The sequence below is a fragment of the Oncorhynchus gorbuscha genome, linkage group LG01 (assembly GCF_021184085.1).
Source record: "Oncorhynchus gorbuscha isolate QuinsamMale2020 ecotype Even-year linkage group LG01, OgorEven_v1.0, whole genome shotgun sequence".
In the NCBI taxonomy this organism is placed as follows: Eukaryota; Metazoa; Chordata; class Actinopteri; order Salmoniformes; family Salmonidae; genus Oncorhynchus; species Oncorhynchus gorbuscha.
In genome coordinates this window covers 5,244,238-5,267,042 of record NC_060173.1, presented here as the reverse complement: position 1 = coordinate 5,267,042, position 22,805 = coordinate 5,244,238, and the positions used below count along the sequence as shown (strand labels likewise).

General features: G+C 42.9%; 1 protein-coding gene across 1 annotated transcript in view; it reads left to right on the top strand.

Annotated features, from left to right (window-relative positions):
- The first annotated feature begins 4,761 nt into the window (after positions 1 to 4,761).
- The window catches only part of LOC124031802 (transcription factor 12-like), a 49,948-nt gene continuing 31,904 nt past the window's right edge, over positions 4,762 to 22,805 (top strand). Inside the window, exons 1-3 of the mRNA XM_046343481.1 lie at positions 4,762 to 5,017; positions 15,992 to 16,237; positions 20,853 to 21,038. Coding sequence (XP_046199437.1) covers positions 4,943 to 5,017; positions 15,992 to 16,237; positions 20,853 to 21,038 — 507 coding nt within the window. The 5' untranslated portion in view covers positions 4,762 to 4,942. The remainder of the gene's footprint in view (positions 5,018 to 15,991; positions 16,238 to 20,852; positions 21,039 to 22,805) is intronic.

The window sequence follows — 22,805 nt, the reverse complement described above, 5'->3', positions numbered from 1 at the left end:
GAGTTGGTAGAATGTAGTTGGGAGTTGGTAGTATATAGCTGGTAGTATGTAGTATGTAGTTGGTAGTATGTAGTTGGTAGTATGTAGTTGGGAGTTGGTAGTATGTAGTTGGTAGTATGTAGTTCGTAGTATATAGTTGGTAGTATGTAGTTGGTAGTATGTAGTATGTAGTTGGTAGTATGTAGTTGGGAGTTGGTAGTATGTAGTTGGTAGTATTTAGTTGGGAGTTGGTAGTATGTAGTTGGTAGTATGTAGTTGGGAGTTGGTAGTATGTAGTTGGGAGTTGGTAGTATGTAGTTGGTAGTATGTAGTTGGTAGTATGTAGTTGGGAGTTGGTAGTATGTAGTTTTGGAGTATGTAGTTGGGAGTTGTAGTATGTAGTATGTAGATGGGAGTTGGTAGTATGTAGTTGGTAGTATGTAGTTGGTAGTATGTGGTTGGTAGTATGTAGTTGGGAGTTGGTAGTATGTAGTTGGGAGTATGTAGTTGGGAGTTGGTAGTATGTAGTTGGTAGTATGTAGCTGGTAGTATGTAGTTGGGACTTGTAGTATGTAGTTGGGAGTTGGTAGTATGTAGTTGGTAGTATGTAGTATGTAGTATGTAGTTGGTAGTATGTAGTTGGGAGTTGGTAGTATGTAGTTGGTAGTATGTAGTTGGTAGTATGCAGTATGTAGTATGTAGTTGGTAGTATGTAGTTAGGAGTTGGTTGTATTTAGTTGGTAGTATGTAGTTGGTAGTATATAGTATGTAGTTGGTAGTATGTAGTTGGTAGTATGTAGTATGTAGTTGTTATAACACTTTATATCGCCAGTTATGTTGTCTTTCTATATGACAGTACAAATATGCCCAGGTATTTACTCCTAAACTACATGTTAAATGGGCATTACAGTAATAATAGCCTGATATGTGGGCACGAACATGTACAGGTAAGTATAAGCTGAGTGGGAGCCAAACCAAGCTTTGGTGGTTAGCGTGCAGGACAGGTCAGGTCAGGACAGGTCGGGACAGGTCAGAGAGCTGGCATTATTATTCTCCTCGTCTTCCTCTCCCTCCTCTTAGGCTATTCCAGTAGGTCAGTGTTACAGAGGAGGCTCCTTCCTCCTCCTCCTCCTCCTCCTCCTCCTCCTCCTCCTCCTCCTCCTCCTCCTCCTCCTCCTCCTCCCTCCTCCTCCTCCTCCTCCTCCTCCTCCTCCTCCTCCTCCTCCTCCTCCTCCTCCTCCTATTCTACCTCTTCCCCATCCTCTTCCTCCTCCTCCTCCTCCTATTCTACCTCTTCCCCATCCTCTTCCTCCTCCTCGTCTTCCTCTCCCTCCTCTCAGGCTCTTCCAGTAGGTCAGTGTTATAGAGGAGGCAACTTCCTCCTCCTCCTCCTCTTCCTCTTCCTCTTCTTCCTCCTCTTAGGCTCTTCCAGGAGGTCAGTGTTACAGAGGAGACACCATCCTCTTCCTCCTCCCCCTTCCTCTCCTCTTCCTCCTCCTCCTCTTCAGTAAGTCAACCTGCCAGCCCAGGCTAACATGCAGACAGTACCCACTGGCTCCTTCCTCCTCCTCCTCCTCTTCAGTAAGTCAACCTGCCAGCCCAGGCTAACATGCAGACAGTACCCACTGGCTCCTTCCTCCTCCCCCTCCCTCTCCTCTTCCTCCTCCTCTTCAGTAAGTCAACCTGCCAGCCCAGGCTAACATGCAGACAGTACCCACTGGCTCCTTCCTCCTCCTCCTCCTCTTCAGTAAGTCAACCTGCCAGCCCAGGCTAACATGCAGACAGTACCCACTGGCTCCTTCCTCCTCCTCCTCCCTCTCCTCTTCCTCCTCCTCCTCCTCTTCAGTAAGTCAACCTGCCAGCCCAGGCTAACATGCAGACAGTACCCACTGGCTCCTTCCTCCTCCTCCTCCCTCTCCTCTTCCTCCTCCTCCTCCTCTTCAGTAAGTCAACCTGCCAGCCCAGGCTAACATGCAGACAGTACCCACTGGCTCCTTCCTCCTCCTCCTCCTCTTCAGTAAGTCAACCTGCCAGCCCAGACTAACATGCAGACAGTACCCACTGGCTCCTTCCTCCTCCTCCTCCTCCTCCTCTTCAGTAAGTCAACCTGCCAGCCCAGGCTAACATGCAGACAGTACCCACTGGCTCCTTCCTCCTCCTCCTCCTCTTCAGTAAGTCAACCTGCCAGCCCAGACTAACATGCAGACAGTACCCACTGGCTCCTTCCTCCTCCTCCTCCTCTTCAGTAAGTCAACCTGCCAGCCCAGGCTAACATGCAGACAGTACCCACTGGCTCCTTCCTCCTCCTCCTCCTCTTCAGTAAGTCAACCTGCCAGCCCAGGCTAACATGCAGACAGTCCCCACTGGGGACATACTGGATGAATTAACATAGTTTCCACGTCATTTCAACATTTGTTTGTTGTTGATGATATTGAATCAATGTGGAAAAATTTATTGGGATTTACAAAAAGTCGGCAACATAAAAAATCAACAACATAAAAACATTTCAGGAATTGTTGTCTTTTTTTCACCCAACTTTGAACCTAAATTACAATGTTGCCATTGTTGCTGATTTAACAATGAATTCAAATTAGTTGACAACTCAACGAAATGTCAATTAAAACTAGACGTTGAGCCGACAGTCTGTGGCCAGTGGGTCAGAGCCAAATGGATTAGAGATCACAGGAAAACCACTTGGTTCGTCTGGCGTTTAGCACCTGACCCAGACTTCGACTTTATAAATAACCTTACTCCAGGCAGCCCCCCCCCCCCCCCAGCGTCTCCCAGGTGGAAACTACCCAGTCACACGTGCCTAGGACTTAAGAACCCAGGTCAGGCAGGTCTGCTTTGGGAATATGGGTCAGACAATTAGGGGAGGGAGAGAAGGGAAGAGTTTAACGTTTACTCAGAGAACTATCACCTCAGGAAGCTAACCTTGATTTCAGAAAGGTCAGAGTGGTCCACACCAGGAAGTGACCGAAGTTATCCTCTGTTCATCACCTTCTGTTCTATTTGGTTTTATTTCTGTATATTCAGTTGTTGTTTTCAAGGCTTTGAATGTGATTTTGTTTACTGAGGTAATATTGATTGGGATGCAATGGTTGTAGACTATATTCATGTATAGTGGATTTTCTTTGTTGTCAATTGCCTTGGAACTTGGAACAGGGTGTGTTTTGGGGGGAATGTGTGAAAGATATAAGCATTATACCCGGATGCTTTCAGTAAATTGTTACCAAAATTCACTCTTCTGTTTTCTTAAAATATGTTTTTAAAAACTCCATCTCCTACATTTTGAAAGAAACCCTATTGTATAATAGTCTGTCAAAACAACACTGTGTTAGATTACAATCAAAACAACACTGTGTTAGATTACAATCAAAACAACACTATATTAGATTACAATCAAAACAACACTATATTAGATTACAATCAAAACAACACTGTGTTAGATTACAATCAAAACAACACTGTGTTAGATTACAATCAAAACAACACTGTGTTAGATTACAGCCCAAACAACACTGTGTTAAATTACAGCCAAAACAACACTGTATTAGATTACAATCAAAACAACACTGTATTAGATTACAATCAAAACAACACTGTGTTAGATTACAATCAAAACAACACTGTGTTAGATTACAGCCAAAACAACACTGTGTTAGATTACAGCCAAAACAACACTGTGTTAGATTACAGCCCAAACAACACTGTGTTAAATTACAATCAAAACAACACTATATTAGATTACAATCAAAACAACACTATATTAGATTACAATCAAAACAACACTGTGTTAGATTACAATCAAAACAACACTGTGTTAGATTACAATCAAAACAACACTGTGTTAGATTACAGCCCAAACAACACTGTGTTAAATTACAGCCAAAACAACACTGTATTAGATTACAATCAAAACAACACTGTGTTAGATTACAATCAAAACAACACTGTGTTAGATTACAGCCCAAACAACACTGTGTTAAATTACAGCCAAAACAACACTGTGTTAGATTACAATCAAAACAACACTGTGTTAGATTACAATCAAAACAACACTGTGTTAGATTACAATCAAAACAACACTGTGTTAGATTACAATCAAAACAACACTGTGTTAGATTACAGCCAAAACAACACTGTGTTAGATTACAGCCCAAACAACACTGTGTTAGATTACAGCCCAAACAACACTGTGTTAAATTACAATCAAAACAACACTGTGTTAGATTACAGCCCAAACAACACTGTGTTAAATTACAGCCAAAACAACACTGTATTAGATTACAATCAAAACAACACTGTGTTAGATTACAATCAAAACAACACTGTGCTAGATTACAATCAAAACAACACTGTGTTAGATTACAGCCCAAACAACACTGTGTTAGATTACAATCAAAACAACACTGTGTTAGATTACAATCAAAACAACACTGTGTTAAATTACAATCAAAACAACACTGTGTTAGATTACAATCAAAACAACACTGTAGTTGATTATAGCCAAAACAACACTGTGTTAGATTATAGCCAAAACAACACTGTGTTAGATTACAGCCCAAACAACACTGTGTTAAATTACAGCCAAAACAACACTGTAGTTAGATTACAGTTAAACATTCCTTGTTGTAAACCAACCTCATACTAGGTATGTAGGTAGTTTAAGTTAGAACCCTCCTAGAATCCCTCCTTAAACCTTAAACCACCCCCACACCAATCTCTTGAATGGACCAACCCTCTTTTGCATACATTGTCTGTGACAGAGTAAGCCGGGTGAGCTGCAGGGTGAGGGTAAAGAGAGGCAGTGTGTGAGGACTGTAGAGCATATGAACAGAGATAGGAGCTGTGGACTCACAGGACTATACTATAGACACTACTGACTACTGGAGTCTATACTACAGGACCACGGACAAACTACTGGTGGGCTGTTGACCTGAAACGGAAAGTGAACAGCATCATGCACTGTGCTTCCTATCCCGTTTCTGTAGGGACCACCAGCAATAACCCAATGTATTACTACAATGTCAAATCGGTGAGTGTGTTTATTACCTACTTAGAATTGTTTTTACTTATTTTTTAAAACCTTTATTTAACTAGACAAGTCAGTTAAGAACAAATTCTTATTTACAATGACGGCCTAGGAACATTGGGTTTAACTGCCTTGTTCAGGGGGCAGAACGACAGATCATTTTTTACCTTGTCAGCTCTGGGGATTCGATCTTGCAACCTTTCGGTTACCTGCCGTCACTGAAAGGGTGTATAGTGTGTTTATTATCTATTTAGAAAGGGTGTATAGCGTGTTTATTATCTATTTAGAAAGGGTGTATAGCGTGTTTATTATCTATTTAGAAAGGGTGTATAGTGTGTTTATTATCTATTTAGAAAGGGTGTATAGTGTGTTTATTATCTATTTAGAAAGGGTGTATAGTGTGTTTATTATCTATTTAGAAAGGGTGTATAGCGTGTTTATTATCTATTTAGAAAGGGTGTATAGTGTGTTTATTATCTATTTAGAAAGGGTGTATAGTGTGTTTATTATCTATTTAGAAAGGGTGTATAGTGTGTTTATTATCTATTTAGAAAGGGTGTATAGCGTGTTTATTATCTATTTAGAAAGGGTGTATAGTGTGTTTATTATCTATTTAGAAATGGTGTATAGTGTGTTAATTATCTATTTACAAAGGGTGTATAGTGTGTTTATTATCTATTTAGAAATGGTGTATAGTGTGTTAATTATCTATTTAGAAAGGGTGTATAGTGTGTATGTCTCTGTTATATTCTACTATTGATGAAGTAACACATTATTAAGTATATAAAACATTATAACACTTCATCCTCTATTTTCTCAGTTTGTCCAACATTTGTGTCTATCACTTGTTATTAACATTATCCTCATATACTACTAAGGCAGGGATAATAAAGTCAGACAGTATCACTATCAGTGTGATAATATGCTCTGGTACAGTACAGAATTGACACATCAAAGTAAGCATACTCTGTTCACTAGTGTTGCAGGTCCCTCATCAGTTTCAATTTAATAATCATTCATCACTACAGGGAGTCTAACATTCATCACTATAGGGAGTCTAACATTCATCACAACAGAGAGTCTAACATTCTATATCCTTCATCACAACAGGGAGTCTAACATTCTATATCATTCATCACTACAGGGAGTCTAACATTCTATATCATTCATCACTACAGGGAGTCTAACATTCTATATCCTTCATCACTACAGGGAGTCTAACATTCTATATCCTTCATCACTACAGGGAGTCTAACATTCTATATCCTTCATCACTACAGGGAGTCTAACATTCTATATCCTTCATCACTACAGGGAGTCTAACATTCTATATCCTTCATCACTACAGGGAGTCTAACATTCTATATCCTTCATCACTACAGGGAGTCTAACATTCTATATCCTTCATCACTACAGGGAGTCTAACATTCTATATCCTTCATCACTACAGGGAGTCTAACATTCTATATCCTTCATCACTACAGGGAGTCTAACATTCTATATCATTCATCACTACAGGGAGTCTAACATTCTATATCATTCATCACTACAGGGAGTCTAACATTCTATATCCTTCATCACTACAGGGAGTCTAACATTCTATATCCTTCATCACTACAGGGAGTCCAACATTCTATATCATTCATCACTACAGGGAGTCTAACATTCTATATCATTCATCACTACAGGGAGTCTAACATTCTATATCATTCATCACTACAGGGAGTCTAACATTCTATATCCTTCATCACTACAGGGAGTCTAACATTCTATATCATTCATCACTACAGGGAGTCCAACATTCTATATCCTTCATCACTACAGGGAGTCTAACATTCTATATCCTTCATCACTACAGGGAGTCTAACATTCTATATCCTTCATCACTACAGGGAGTCTAACATTCTATATCCTTCATCACTACAGGGAGTCTAACATTCTATATCCTTCATCACTACAGGGAGTCTAACATTCTATATCCTTCATCACTACAGGGAGTCTAACATTCTATATCATTCATCACTACAGGGAGTCTAACATTCTATATCATTCATCACTACAGGGAGTCTAACATTCTATATCCTTCATCACTACAGGGAGTCTAACATTCTATATCATTCATCACTACAGGGAGTCTAACATTCTATATCCTTCATCACTACAGGGAGTCCAACATTCTATATCATTCATCACTACAGGGAGTCTAACATTCTATATCAGTCATCACTACATGGAGTCTAACATTCTATATCATTCATCACAACAGGGAGTCTAACATTCTATATCAGTCATCATAACAGGGAGTCTAACATTCTATATCATTCATCACTACAGGGAGTCTAACATTCTATATCATTCATCACTACAGGGAGTCTAACATTCTATATCATTCATCACAACAGGGAGTCTAACATTCTATATCAGTCATCACAACAGGGAGTCTAACATTCTATATCATTCATCACTACAGGGAGTCCAACATTCTATATCATTCCTCACAACAGGGAGTCTAACATTCTATATCAGTCATCACAACAGGGAGTCTAACATTCTATATCCTTCATCACAACAGGGAGTCTAAAGTTCTATATCATTCATCACTACAGGGAGTCCAACATTCTATATCCTTCATCACACCAGGGAGTCTAACATTCTATATCAGTCATCACTACAGGGAGTCTAACATTCTATATCATTCATCACTACATGGAGTCCAACATTCTATATCCTTCATCACAACAGGGAGTCTAACGTTCTATATCATTCATCACTACAGGGAGTCCAACATTCTATATCCTTCATCACACCAGGGAGTCTAACATTCTATATCAGTCATCACTACAGGGAGTCTAACATTCTATATCAGTCATCACTACAGGGAGTCTAACATTCTATATCATTCATCACTACAGGGAGTCCAACATTATATACCATTAAAAGAACAAACCCTTTCATATACCTCTCATCAAAAGTCATTGCAGTGAACATGTGTCATGGGGATTAGGTATATACAGCTATGGCTGTATCTGGAAGGGATATATATGTGTGTGTGTGTGTGTGTGTGTGTGTGTGTGTGTGTGTGTGTGTGTGTGTGTGTGTGTGTGTGTGTGTGTGTGTGTGTGTGTGTGTGTGTGTGTGTGTGTGTGTGTGTGTGTGTGTGTGTGTGTGTGTGTGTGTGTGTGTGTGTGTGTGTGGTCAATGGCACTAGAACTGGGACTGAGTGTTCCATTCGGTCAGTGATGTCTGTGTAAATGTATGAAAAGTTCAGAATCTCCGTGGTTTCATTTGTGATAGAAGATTATGACATTTGCAGCACGTACTTACACTATGTAATGTAATTGACCAAATGTCCCTCTTTCAGCTTTCAGAATACAACATATAATGTATCAGTCTATATTTACCGCCTCCCATTTCTCTAATGTGTAGCAGATTGCAGATCTCTATTTGATTGAACCGTGGTGCGTTTTAACACTGGTCCCTATCCTTGTCCATTACCACCATCAAAGACTGGGAGACTAACTAACTCGAACCAGACGTTAGAAAGTAACTAACTAGAACCAGATGTTAGAGACTAACTAACTAGAACCAGATGTTAGAGACTAACTAACTAGAACCAGACGTTAGAGAGTAACTAACTAGAACCAGATGTTAGAGACTAACTAACTAGAACCAGATGTTAGAGACTAACTAACTAGAACCAGATGTTAGAGACTAACTAACTAGAACCAGACGTTAGAGAGTAACTAACTAGAACCAGATGTTAGAGACTAACTAACTAGAACCAGATGTTAGAGACTAACTAACTAGAACCAGACGTTAGAAAGTAACTAACTAGAACCAGATGTTAGAGACTAACTAACTAGAACCAGATGTTAGAGACTAACTAACTAGAACCAGACGTTAGAGAGTAACTAACTAGAACCAGATGTTAGAGACTAACTAACTAGAACCAGATGTTAGAGACTAACTAACTAGAACCAGATGTTAGAGACTAACTAACTAGAACCAGACGTTAGAGAGTAACTAACTAGAACCAGATGTTAGAGACTAACTAACTAGAACCAGATGTTAGAGACTAACTAACTAGAACCAGACGTTAGAAAGTAACTAACTAGAACCAGATGTTAGAGACTAACTAACTAGAACCAGACGTTAGAGAGTAACTAACTAAAACCAGACGTTAGAGAGTAACTAACTAGAACCAGACCTTAGAGACTAACTAACTAGAACCAGACCTTAGAGACTAACTAACTAGAACCAGACCTTAGAGACTAACTAACTAGAACCAGACCTTAGAGAGTAACTAACTAGAACCAGACGTTAGAGAGTAACTAACTAGAACCAGACCTTAGAGAGTAACTATCTAGAACCAGTCATTAGAGAGTAACTAACTAGAACCAGACATTAGAGAGTAACTAACTAGAACCAGACGTTAGAGAGTAACTAACTAGAACCAGACGTTAGAGAGTAACTAACTAGAACCAGACCTTAGAGAGTAACTATCTAGAACCAGTCATTAGAGAGTAACTAACTAGGACCAGACATTAGAGAGTAACTAACTAGAACCAGACCTTAGAGAGTAACTAACTAGAACCAGACCTTAGAGACTAACTAACTAGAACCAGACATTAGAGACTAACTAGAACCAGACGTTAGAGAGTAACTAACTAGAACCAGACGTTAGAGAGTAACTAACTAGAACCAGACGTTAGAGACTAACTAACTAGAACCAGGCGTTAGAGACTAACTAACTAGAACCAGATATTAGAGACTAACTAACTAGAACCAGATATTAGAGACTAACTAACTAGAACCAGACCTTAGAGAGTAACTAACTAGAACCAGACGTTAGAGACTAACTAACTAGAACCAGACGTTAGAGACTAACTAACTAGAACCAGACATTAGAGACTAACTAACTAGAACCAGACCTTAGAGAGTAACTAACTAGAACCAGACGTTAGAGACTAACTAACTAGAACCAGGCGTTAGAGACTAACTAACTAGAACCAAACCTTAGAGACTAACTAACTAGAACCAGACATTAGAGACTAACTAGAACCAGACGTTAGAGAGTAACTAACTAGAACCAGACGTTAGAGAGTAACTAACTAGAACCAGACGTTAGAGACTAACTAACTAGAACCAGGCGTTAGAGACTAACTAACTAGAACCAGATATTAGAGACCAACTAACTAGAACCAGACCTTAGAGAGTAACTAACTAGAACCAGACGTTAGAGACTAACTAACTAGAACCAGACGTTAGAGACTAACTAACTAGAACCAGACATTAGAGACTAACTAACTAGAACCAGACCTTAGAGAGTAACTAACTAGAACCAGACGTTAGAGACTTACTAACTAGAACCAGACGTTAGAGACTAACTAACTAGAACCAGACATTAGAGACTAACTAACTAGAACCAGACCTTAGAGAGTAACTATCTAGAACCAGTCATTAGAGGGTAACTAACTAGAACCAGACGTTCGAGACTAACTAGACGTTAGTACCAGACACAGAGGGGCCAATCGGTTGAATGTGGCTGAAGTTGGAAGGGGTGTTACTGCAGGGTAGAGGCCTTAGAATAGTTGGTCAATATTGCACTCATTTAAATCTTCCTCTAAATTATTTAAATTATACATTTTTGAGTGCCAAATGGGGTCTTTCATGTCTTCATTTAAGTTTTTGTTTCCATCAGAGATGATATCAATCGTGTTTTTGTTGCTATCAGAGATGATATCAGTCACGTTTTTGTTGCTATCAGAGATGCTATCAGTCACGTTTTTGTTGCTATCAGAGATGATATCAGTCACGTTTTTGTTGCTATCAAAGATGATATCAGTCACGTTTTTGTTGCTATCAGAGATGCTATCAGTCACGTTTTTGTTGCTATCAGAGATGATATCAGTCACGTTTTTGTTGCTATCAGAGATGCTATCAGTCACGTTTTTGTTGCTATCAGAGATGATATCAGTCACGTTTTTGTTGCTATCAGAGATGCTATCAGTCACGTTTTTGTTGCTATCAGAGATGCTATCAGTCACGTTTTTGTTGCTATCAGAGATGCTATCAGTCATGTTTTTGTTGCTATCAGAGATGATATCAGTCACGTTTTTGTTGCTATCAGAGATGATATCAGTCACGTTTTTGTTGCTATCAGAGATGCTATCAGTCACGTTTTTGTTGCTATCAGAGATGCTATCAGTCACGTTTTTGTTGCTATCAGAGATGCTATCAGTCACGTTTTTGTTGCTATCAGAGATGCTATCAGTCACGTTTTTGTTGCTATCAGAGATGCTATCAGTCACGTTTTTGTTGCTATCAGAGATGATATCAGTCATGTTTTTGTTGCTATCAGAGATGCTATCAGTCAAATGTGTGTTGCTGTCAGCGATGCTAATGTATCACGACTGTGATGTTAAAGTGCAGTATATTACACCTCCATCTTCCTGTAGTTGTGTTCTTCACACATGGTGAAGAGTCTCCCATCATTTGTGATGACGACTGTTGGTTTATAAATCAATGCTCTACTAAAAGAGAATGTCATGGCGACGGCTCATGTGTGTGTGTGCCAAGTTGTGTGTTCGGGGGTTGTTATTGGGGGCCAGTGGGGGTGTGCTGGGGCGGGGGCGTGACCATTATTAACGGGTCGCCTGCTACGTCCCACAGTGTGTGTATGTGTGTGTGTTATTAATGGGTCTCCTGCTCCGTCCCATGGTAAGGAGCACAATTGGCATTATCCTGCACCATATGCTACCCATGGAGACTCAGACAGGGCTAGTGACAGCAGGGGCTCCTGTGGTTGGCCTGGTCCCATTATCACCATGGAACTTGTGCCAAACACGGCTAGAGCTGTGTGTGTGTATGGGGGGGGGGGCATTGTGTGTGCGTGTGTGCTTGTGTGTGCGTGTATGTGTGTGTGTGTGAGCATGCTCAAGAGGGTCTTTAAATAGAGAGCTGGTCTGCTTTACAGGCGTTTGTCACCGGGGTAACAGTGCCTGTTGTCGGGGTAACTGACACCCCATTGAAGTTCCTCAGGGAGGTTGATTTTAATTTCCTGAATCAGATTAAAGAGATGGGGGGAGGGGAGGGGGGGGGGGTGCAGGTGCAGCACAGACCTCTCAGTGTGGGTAGATGTTTCATTTGTGAAACCTCCTTCGATGATACAATAGTTGATTCTCATTTTTATCGTAATAAAATAGAAAACTGTCACGGTTTCAACATTTAGTTATTTTCTAGGTGAGACAAAAGTCTCATACTCTATTACAACTGTGGTGTGGTCCTGTGGTCCGGTCCTGTGGTCCGATCGAGTGGTCCGGTCCTGTGGTCCGATCGAGTGGTCCGATCCTGTGGTCCGATCGAGTGGTCCGGTCCTGTGGTCCGATCCTGTGGTCCGGTCCTGTGGTCCGATCGAGTGGTCCGATCCTGTGGTCCGATCCTGTGGTCCGGTCCTGTGGTCCGATCGAGTGGTGTGGTCCTGTGGTCCGGTCCTGTGGTCCGATCGAGTGGTGTGGTCCTCTGGTCCGATCCTGTTGTCCGATCCTGTGGTCCGGTCCTGTGGTCCGGTCCTGTGGTCCGATCCTGTCGATCCTGTGGTCCGATCCTGTGGTCCGGTCCTGTGGTCCGATCGAGTGGTGTGGTCCTGTGGTCCGATCCTGTGGTCCGATCAAGTGGTGTGGTCCTGTGGTCCGATCCTGTGGTCCGGTCCTCTGGTCCGATCCTGTGGTCCGATCCTGTCGATCCTGTGGTCCGATCCTGTGGTCCGGTCCTGTGGTCCGATCCTGTCGATCCTGTGGTCCGATCCTGTGGTCCGGTCCTGTGGTCCGATCGAGTGGTGTGGTCCTGTGGTCCAATCCTGTGGTCCGATCGAGTGGTGTGGTCCTGTGGTCCGATCCTGTGGTCCGGTCCTCTGGTCCGATCCTGTGGTCCGATCCTGTCGATCCTGTGGTCCGATCCTGTGATCCTGTGGTCCGGTCCTGTGGTCCGATCCTGTGGTCCGATCGAGTGGTGTGGTCATGTGGTCCGATCCTGTCGATCCTGTGGTCCGATCCTGTGGTCCGGTCCTGTGGTCCGATCCTGTGGTCTGATCTGTGGTTCGATCCTGTGGTGTGGTCCTGCTGTCTGAAGAGGATTTATCCAATGTTGTTCTGCAGCTTTTTCCAAATGAAATTCTTTCTATCCCAATCTTCCAAACTAGCCCTAAAACTGATTACGATTAGGGCAGCAGGGAATTCTCTCTCTCTCTCTCTCTCTCTCTCTCTCTCTCTCTCTCTCTCTCTCTCTCTCTCTCTCTCTCTCTCTCTCTCTCTCTCTCTCTCTCTCTCTCTCTCTCTCTCTCTCTCTCTCTCTCTCTCTCCATCTCTCCCTCCCGGGCAGGCGGTGATGGGGATGGGAGGGAATGCTGTTCCCTTAATCCGGATGAGGAGGTGCATGGATCACCCAGTTTAGGGATTAACACAATAGCTCCTTTCAGCACACTGCTAGGTTTTTATTTAGACTTCTGTAGTATACTGTAGTGTACTGTATTATACTGTATTATAGTGTAGTGTACTATAGTATACTGTATTATACTGTACTATACTGTAGTATACTGTATTATACTGTACTATACTGTAGTATACTGTATCATACGGTATTATACTGTATTATAGTGTAGTGTACTATAGTATACTGTATTATACTGTACTATACTGTAGTGTACGGTATTATACTGTAGTGTACTGTATTATACTGTACTATACTGTATTATACTGTATTATACTGTATTATTGTGTAGTGTACTTTAGTATACTGTATTATACTGTATTATAGTGTAGTGTACTATAGTATACTGTATTATACTGTACTATACTGTAGTGTACTGTATTATACTGTATTACAGTGTAGTGTATGGTAGTATACTGTATTATACTGTAGCGTACTGTATTATACTGTAATGTACTGTATTATACTGTATTATACTGTAATGTACTGTATTCTACTGTATTATACTGTAGTGTACTGTATTATACTGTAAGGTACTATACTGTTTTATACTGTATTATACTGTAGTGTACAGTATTATACTGTAGTGTACTGTATTATACTGTAATGTACTGTATTATACTGTAGTGTACTGTATTATACTGTAAGGTACTATACTGTTTTATACTGTTTTATACTGTATTATACTGTATTATACTGTTTATACTGTATTATAGTGTAGTGTACTATAGTATACTGTAGTATAATGTAGTGTAGTGTACTGTTTTATGCTGTATTATAGTGTAGTGTACTATAGTATACTGTAGTATAATGTAGTGTAGTGTACTGTTTTATGCTGTATTATAGTGTAGTGTACTATAGTATTCTGTAGTATAATGTAGTGTAGTGTACTGTTTTATGCTGTATTATAGTGTAGTGTACTATAGTATTCTGTAGTATACTGTAGTGTAGTGTACTGTAGTATACTGTACTGTAGTATACTGTGGAATGCTATAGTATGCTGTAGTATACTGTAGTGTTCTGGAGTATACTGTAATGTACGGTTCTGTACTGTAGTGTACTGTAGTGTGCTGTAGTGTACTGTATTATACTGTAGTGTACTGTAGTATACTGTAGTGTACTGTATTATACAGACGTTCACTGTATTATATTGTGGAGTACTGTAGTATGGTGTAGTATGCTGTAGTATACTGTAGTGTACTGTACTATACTGTAGTGTTCTGTAGTATACTGTAGCGTACTGTAGTGTGCTCTAGTGTACCCTATTTTGCTGTAGTATACGGTTGTATACTATAGTATCCTGTATTATAATGAGTATACTGTAGTATACTGTAGTATACTGTAGGGTTCTGTAGTATACTGTTGTGTACTGTGCTATACTGTCGGGTTCTGTAGTATAATGTAGTGTACTCTGCTATACTGTAGTATGCTGTAGTATACTGTAGTGTACTGTGCTATACTGTAGGGTTCTGTAGTATACTGTAGTGTACTGTGCTATACTGTAGTGTACTGTATGTTGCTGTAGTATACGGTTGTATACCATAGTATCCTGTATTATAATGAGTATACTGTAGTATACTGTAGTGTACTGTTGGTAGAGCATGGCGCTTGTAACGCCAGGGTAGTGGGTTCGATCCCCGGGACCACCCATACGTAGAATGTATGCACACATGACTGTAAGTCGCTTTGGATAAAAGCGTCTGCTAAATGGCATATATTATTATTATATTATTATATTATTATATTATTATATTATTATTATTATATTAGTATACTGTAGTGTACTGTAGTGTACTGTAGTGTGCTCTAGTGTACTGTAGTACACTGTAGTGTACTGTAGTATACTGTAGTATACTGTAGCGTACTGTACTGTGCTCTAGTGTACTGTAGTATACTGTAGTGTACTGTAGTATGCTGTAGTATACTGTAGCGTACTGTAGTGTGCTGTAGTATACGGTTGTATACCATAGTATCCTGTATTATAATGAGTATACTGTAGTATACTGTAGCTTCAGTTCACAGTTCTGGTATTGCGTTGATCCATAGACATATATTTACATATGTATTCATATAGGCTATACTGTATATATTCACATATAGGCTATACTGTATATATTCACATATAGGCTATACTGTATATACTGTATTCACATATAGGCTATTCTGTATATACTGTATTCACATATAGGCTATTCTGTATATGTCCACAATTATTCATATAGACTATACTGTATATATTCACATACTGTATATGGGCGGCAGGTAGCCTAGTGGTTACAGCGTTGGGACTAGTAACTGAAAAGTTGCTAGATCAAATCCCCGAGCTGACAAGGTAAAAAATCTGTCGTTCTGCCCCTGAACAAGGCAGTTTAACCCACTGTTCTCAGTGACTAGGAAGAGTAACTTTACGAAGTCATTGTTTCAGTGTTATAGACGTTTAGTTCATCACAATCTTTCATTTAGCTGTCACCCCCCCTTTGTTCTTCTCAGGTCTATACTCAATCTCCAAATCATGACGACCTCCTCAACCCTGACTCATCCTCACACCCCTCCTCCAAAGCTCCAGGCAACGTGTTCGCGGGAACCTTTTTCAGTGATCGACAGGGGAACAGCAGTTCACCTGACATGTGGAACTCCAATGGAATGAACCAGCCTGGCTTTGGAGGCATGGTGGGAGGGGCCTCAGCTCACCAATCAGGAAGCTACAACAACATGCAACCAGCACGTAATCACCTGGTAAAGAACTGACTGTACTTGACTTTACTCACACAAAGAGTTTTAAATAAATAATGTTCTACTTATAGTTTTATTTTGATGGGCTCACACAGATGGAGATACTAACCCAGCACATGTACAGTACCAGCCAAAAGGGTTGCCGCACTCCATCACTCTCCTTCTTGGTCAAATATCCCTTACTCAGCCTGGAGGTGTGTTGGGTCATTGCCCTTTTGAAAAACAAATGATAGTCCCACTAAGCGCAAACCAGATGGGATGGTGTATCGCTACAGAATGCTGTGGGAGCCATGCTGGTTAAGTGTGCCTTGAATTCTAAATAATTTCACAGAAAGTGTCACCAGCAAAGCACCACCACACCTCCTCCTCCTCCATGCTTCACGGTGGGAACCACACACGCAGAGATCATCCGTTCAACTACTCTACGTCTCACAAAGACACGGTGGTTGGAAACAAAAATCTCAAATTTGGACTCATCAGACCAAAGGACAGATTCCCACCGGTCTAATGTCCATTGCTCCTGTATCTTGGCCCAAGCAAGTCTCTTCTTATTATTGGTGTCCTTTAGTAGCGGTGTCTTTGCAGCAATTCCACCATGAAGGCCTGATTCACGCAGTCTCCTCTGAACAGTTGATGTTGAGATGTGTCTGTTTCTTGAACTCTGTGAAGCATTTATTTGGGCTGTAATTTCTGAGGCTGGTAACTCTAATGAACTTATCGTCTGCAGCAGAGGTAACTCTGGGTCTTCCTTTGCTGTGGTGGTCCTCATGAGAGCCTGTTTCATCATAGTGCTGGATGGTTTTTGCGACTGCACTTGAAATGTTTTGCATTGACTGACCTTCATGTCTTATAGTAATGATGGACTGGGATGGATTTATCTTTGCTTATTTGAGCTATTCTTGCTATAATATGGCCGCCTCGCTTCGCGTTCCTAGGAAACTATGCAGTATTTTGTTTTTTTTACATGTTATTTCTTACATTGGTACCCCAGGTAATCTTAGATTTCATTACATACAGCCGGGGGGAACTACTGAATATAAGAGCAGCGTCAACTCACCATCATTGCGACCAGGAATGTGACTTTCCCAAAACGGATCCTGTGTTTTGCCTTCCACCCAGGACAATAGATCGGATCCCAGCCGGCGACCCAAAACAACGACGCCGTAAAAGGGGCAAACGAAGCGGTCTTCTGGTCAGGCTCCGGAGACGGAGCACCACTCCCTACGATACTACTCGCCAATGTCCAGTCTCTTGACAACAAGGTAGATGAAATCCGAGCCAGGGTTGCCTTCCAGAGAGACATCAGAGACTGTAACGTTCTTTGCTTCGCGGAAACATGGCTCACTCGAGAGACACTATCGGAGTCGGTGCAGCCAGCTGGTTTCTCCATGCATCACGCCTACAGAAACAAGCATCTTTCTGGTAAGAAGAGGGGCGGGGGGGTCTGCCTTATGGTTAACGAGACGTGGTGTGATCATAACAACATACTCCTTCTGTTCACCTGATTTAGAATTCCTCACAATCAAATGTCAACCGCATTATCTACCAAAGGAATTCTCTTCGATTATAATCACAGCCGTATATATCCCCCCCCAAGCAGACACATCGATGGCTCTGAATGAACTTTATTTTACTCTTTACAAACTGGAAACCACATATCCTGAGGCTGCATTCATTGTAGCTGGGGATTTTAACAAGGTTAATCTGAAAACAAGACTCCCTAAATTCTATCAGCAAATCGATTGCACAACCAGGGCTGGTAAAACCCTGGATCATTGTTATTCTAACTTCCGCGACGCATATAAAGCCCTCCCCCACCCTCCTTTCGGAAAAATTGACCACGACTCCATCTTGTTGCTTCCAGCCTACAGACAGAAACTAAAACAAGAAGCTCCCGCGCTGAGGTCTGTTCAACGCTGATCCGACCAATCTGATTCCACACTTCAAGACTGCTTCGATCACATGGATTGGGATATGTTCCGCATTACGTCCAACAACAACATTGACGAATACGCTGATTCGGTGAGCGAGTTCATTAGAAAGTGCATCGGCGATGTTATACCCACAGCAACTATTAAAACATTCCCAAACCAGAAACCGTGGATTGATGGCAGCAGTCGCAAGACACTGAAAGCACGAACCACTGCTTTTAACCAGGGCAAGGTGACCGGAAACATGACCGAATACAAACAGTGGAGCTATTCTCTCCACAAGGCAATCAAACAAGCTAAGCGTCAGTATAGAGACCAAGTAGAGTTGCAATTCAACGGCTCAGACACAAGAGGTATGTGGCAGGGTCTACAGTCAATCACGGATTACAAAAAGAAAACCAGCCCTGTCGCGGACCAGGATGTCTTGCTCCCAGACAGACTAAATAACTCCTTTGCTCGCTTTGAGGACAATACAGTGCCACTGACACGGCCCGCTACCAAAACCTGCGGACTCTCCTTCACTGCAGCCGATGTGAGTAAAACATTTAAAGGTGTTAACCCTCTCGCAAGGCCGCAAGCCCACACGGCATCCCCAGCCGCGTCCTCAGTGCATGCGCAGACCAGCTGGCTGGCGTGTTTACAGACATATTCAATTAATCCTTAACCCAGTCTGCTGTTCCCACATGCTTCAAGAGAGCCACCATTGTTCCTGTTCCCAAGAAAGCTAAGGTAACTGAGCTAAACGACAACCACCCCGTAGCACTCACTTCCGTCATCATGAAGTGCTTTGAGAGACTAGTCAAGGACCATATCACCTCCACCCTAACTGACACCCTAGACCCACCCCAATTTGCTTACCGCCTCAATAGGTCCACAGACGACGCAATCGCAACCACACTGCACACTGCCCTAACCCATCTGGACAAGAGGAATACCTATGTGAGAATGCTGTTCATCAACTACAGCTCAGCATTCAACACCATAGTACCCTCCAAACTCGTCATCAAGCTCGAGACCCAGGGTCTCGACCCCGCCCTGTGCAACTGGGTACTGGACTTCCTGACGGGCCACCCCCAGGTGGTGAGGGTAGGTAACAACATCTCCACCCCGCTGATCCTCAACACTGGGGCCCCACAAGGGTGCGTTCTGAGCCCTCTCCTGTACTCCCTGTTCACCCACGACTGCGTGGCCACGCACGCCTCCAACTCAATCATCAAGTTTGCGGACGACACAACAGCGGTAGGCTTGATTACCAACAACGACGAGACGGCCTATAGGGAGGAGGTGAGGGCCCTCGGAGTGTGGTGTCAGGAAAGTAACCTCACACTCAACGTTTAAGTTCCTCGGCGTACACATCACGGACAAACTGAATTGGTCCACCCACACAGACAGCGTTGTGAAGAAGGCGCAGCAGCGCCTCTTCAACCTCAGGAGGCTGAAGAAATTTGGCTTGTCACCAAAAGCACTCACAAACTTCTACAGATGCACAATCGAGAGCATCCTGTCGGGCTGTATCACCGCCTGGTACGGCAACTGCTCCGCCCACAACAGCAAGGCTCTCCAGAGGGTAGTGAGGTCTGCACAACGCATCACCGGGGGCAAACTACCTGCCCTCCAGGACACCTACACCACCCAATGTCACAGGAAGGCCATAAAGATCATCAAGGACAACAGCCACCCGAGCCACTGCCTGTTCACCCCGCTATCATCCAGAAGGTGAGGTCAGTACAGGTGCATCAAAGCTGGGACCGAGAGACTGAAAAACAGCTTCTATCCTAAGGCCATCAGACTGTTAAACAGCCACCACTAACATTGAGTGGCTGCTGCCAACATACTGACTCAACTCCAGCTCACTTTAATAATGGAAATTGATGGAAATTGATGTAAAAAATGTATCACTAACCACTTTAAACAAAGCCACTTAATATAATGTTTACATACCCTACATTATTCATCTCATATGTATATATACTGTACTCGATACCATCTACTGCATCTTGCCTATGCTGCTCTGTACCATCACTCATTCATATATCTTTATGTACATATTCTTTATCCCTTTACACTTGTGTGTATAAGGTAGTAGTTGTGGAATTGTAAGGTTAGATTACTCGTTGGTTATTACTGCATTGTCGGAACTAGAAGTACAAGCATTTCGCTACACTTGCATTAACAATCTGCTAACCATGCGTATGTGACAAATAAAATTTGATTTGATTTGACTTGGTATTTTACCAAATAGGACTATCTTCTGTATACCAGCTCTACCTTGTCACAACACAACTGATTGTCTCAAACGCATTAAGAAGGAAATAAATTGCACAAATTAACAAGGCACACCTGTTAATTGAAATGCATTCCAGGTGACTACCTCATGAAGCTGGTTGAGAGAATGTCAAGAGTGTGCAAAGCTGTCATCAAGGCAAAGGGTGACTTCTTTGAAGAATTTCTAACATAAAATATATTGTGATTTGTTTCACACTTTTTTGGTTACTACATGATTCCATATGTGTTATTTCATAGTTTTGATGGTCTTCACTATTATTCTACAATGTAGAAAATAGTTTTTAAAAATCAAGAAAAACCCTTGAATGAGTCAGTGTGTCCAAACGTTTGACTGGTGCTGTATATACTGATGCACTCTGGTCCGCTGCCAAATCATGTGTATGTTGTTTATTGTTTCGCAGGACTATTCTCCCCATTCAGTCTCACCTGTAGAGGTGAACAGGGGTCTTCCTCCTATGTCTACCTTCCACCGTAACAACCCTGCTGCATCTCACACCCCGTCAGCCACCAGCTCAGAGAACACCACAGGAAACCACTCTACAGGAAGGTCACAGACTGGAGCAGCCCTGGGGAAAGCACTAGCTTCTGTAAGTACTGGAACCTACCTGTCCTGTCTACCTGTCCTGTCTACCTGTCCTATCTACCTGTCCTGTCTACCTGTCCTATCTACCTTTCCTGTCTACCTGTCCTGTCTACCTGTCCTGTATACCTGTCCTATATACCTGTCCTATCGACCTGTCATGTCTACCTGTCCTATCTACCTGTCCTGTCTACCTGTCCTGTCTACCTGTCCTGTCTACCTGTCCTGTATGCCTGTCCTGTCCACCTGTCCTATCAACCTGTCCTGTCTACCTGTCCTATCTACCTGTCCTGTCTACCTGTCCTGTCTACCTGTCCTGTCTCCCTGTCCTGTCTACCTGTCCTGTCTACCTGTCCTGTCTACCTGTCCTGTCATGCTCTGTTCCTCTAATATTCTATGGCTTTTCCTGAGAATTTGGATTGGATTTGGAATGTAAGTTTACTTCCTGAATGGACTGAATTGAAATGGAATTGACCCCACTCCTGCTAGCCAGACAGAGTACAAAGCCAGAGAACAATATCCTCTATCCACGATGACTACTAGGGACCCGTAGTATTTGGTTGCTAGTACAACAAGTGACTGTGTCACATTATTAACCCAGCCCTGGGCCGTGCTCATGCTGCTGGTGTGTTAATTGGATGCTGTCTGACCAGTAAAATAACCAGGATTGACGAGTCAGCTCGGTTTACGAGCCTCGCTGCAAAGCCCGAGGCCGAGGTTGTTAAATCACACAGAAAATGACAGGTTGTGCTTTTAAAATGATGCATGGAGTTGCTCCTCACAGTCCTCTAACCACATCTTTACCCCACCTCTTCACCCCACCTCTTCACCCCACACCTCTTCACCCCACACCTCTTCACCCCACACCTCTTCCCCCCACCTCTTTACCTCTTTACCCCACCTCTTCACCCCCACCTCTTCACCCCACCTCCCCCCACCTCTTCCCACCACCTCTTCACCCCCACCTCTTCACCCCACCTCTTTACCCCACCTCTTTATCCCCCACCTCTTCACCCCACCTCTTCCCCCCACCACTTTACCCCACCTCTTCACCCCCACCTCTTCACCCCCCACCTCTTCACCCCACCTCTTCGCCCCACCCCTTCACCCCCACCTCTTCACCCCCACCTCTTCACCCCACCTCTTCCCCCAACTCTTCACCCCCCACCTCTTCCCCCACCCCTTCCCCCCCCTCTTCACCCCATCTCTTTACCCCCACCTCTTCCCCCACCTCTTCCCCCACCTCTTTCCCCCACCTCTTTACCCCCACCTCTTCCCCCACCACACCCCACTCTTCACCCCCACCTCTTCACCCCACCACTTTACCCCAACTCTTCACCCCCCACCTCATTCCCCCCACCTCTTCCCCCCACCTCTTCACCCCATCTCTTTACCCCACCTCTTCACCCCCCACCTCTTCCCCCCACCTCTTTACCCCACCTCTTTACCCACCTCTTCACCCACCACCTCTTCCCCCACCTCTTTACCCCACCTCTTCCCCCCACTTCTTCACCCCCACCTCTTTACCCCACCTTTTCACCCCCCACCTCTTTCCCCCACCTCTTTACCCCACCTCTTTACCCCCACCTCTTCCCCCACCACTTTACCCCACCTCTTCACCCCCACCTCTTTACCCCACCTTTTCACCCCCCACCTCTTTCCCCCACCTCTTTACCCCCACCTCTTCCCCCCACCACTTTACCCCACCTCTTCACCCCCCACCTCTTCACCCCACCACTTTACCCCACCTCTTCACCCCCACCTCTTCCCCCCA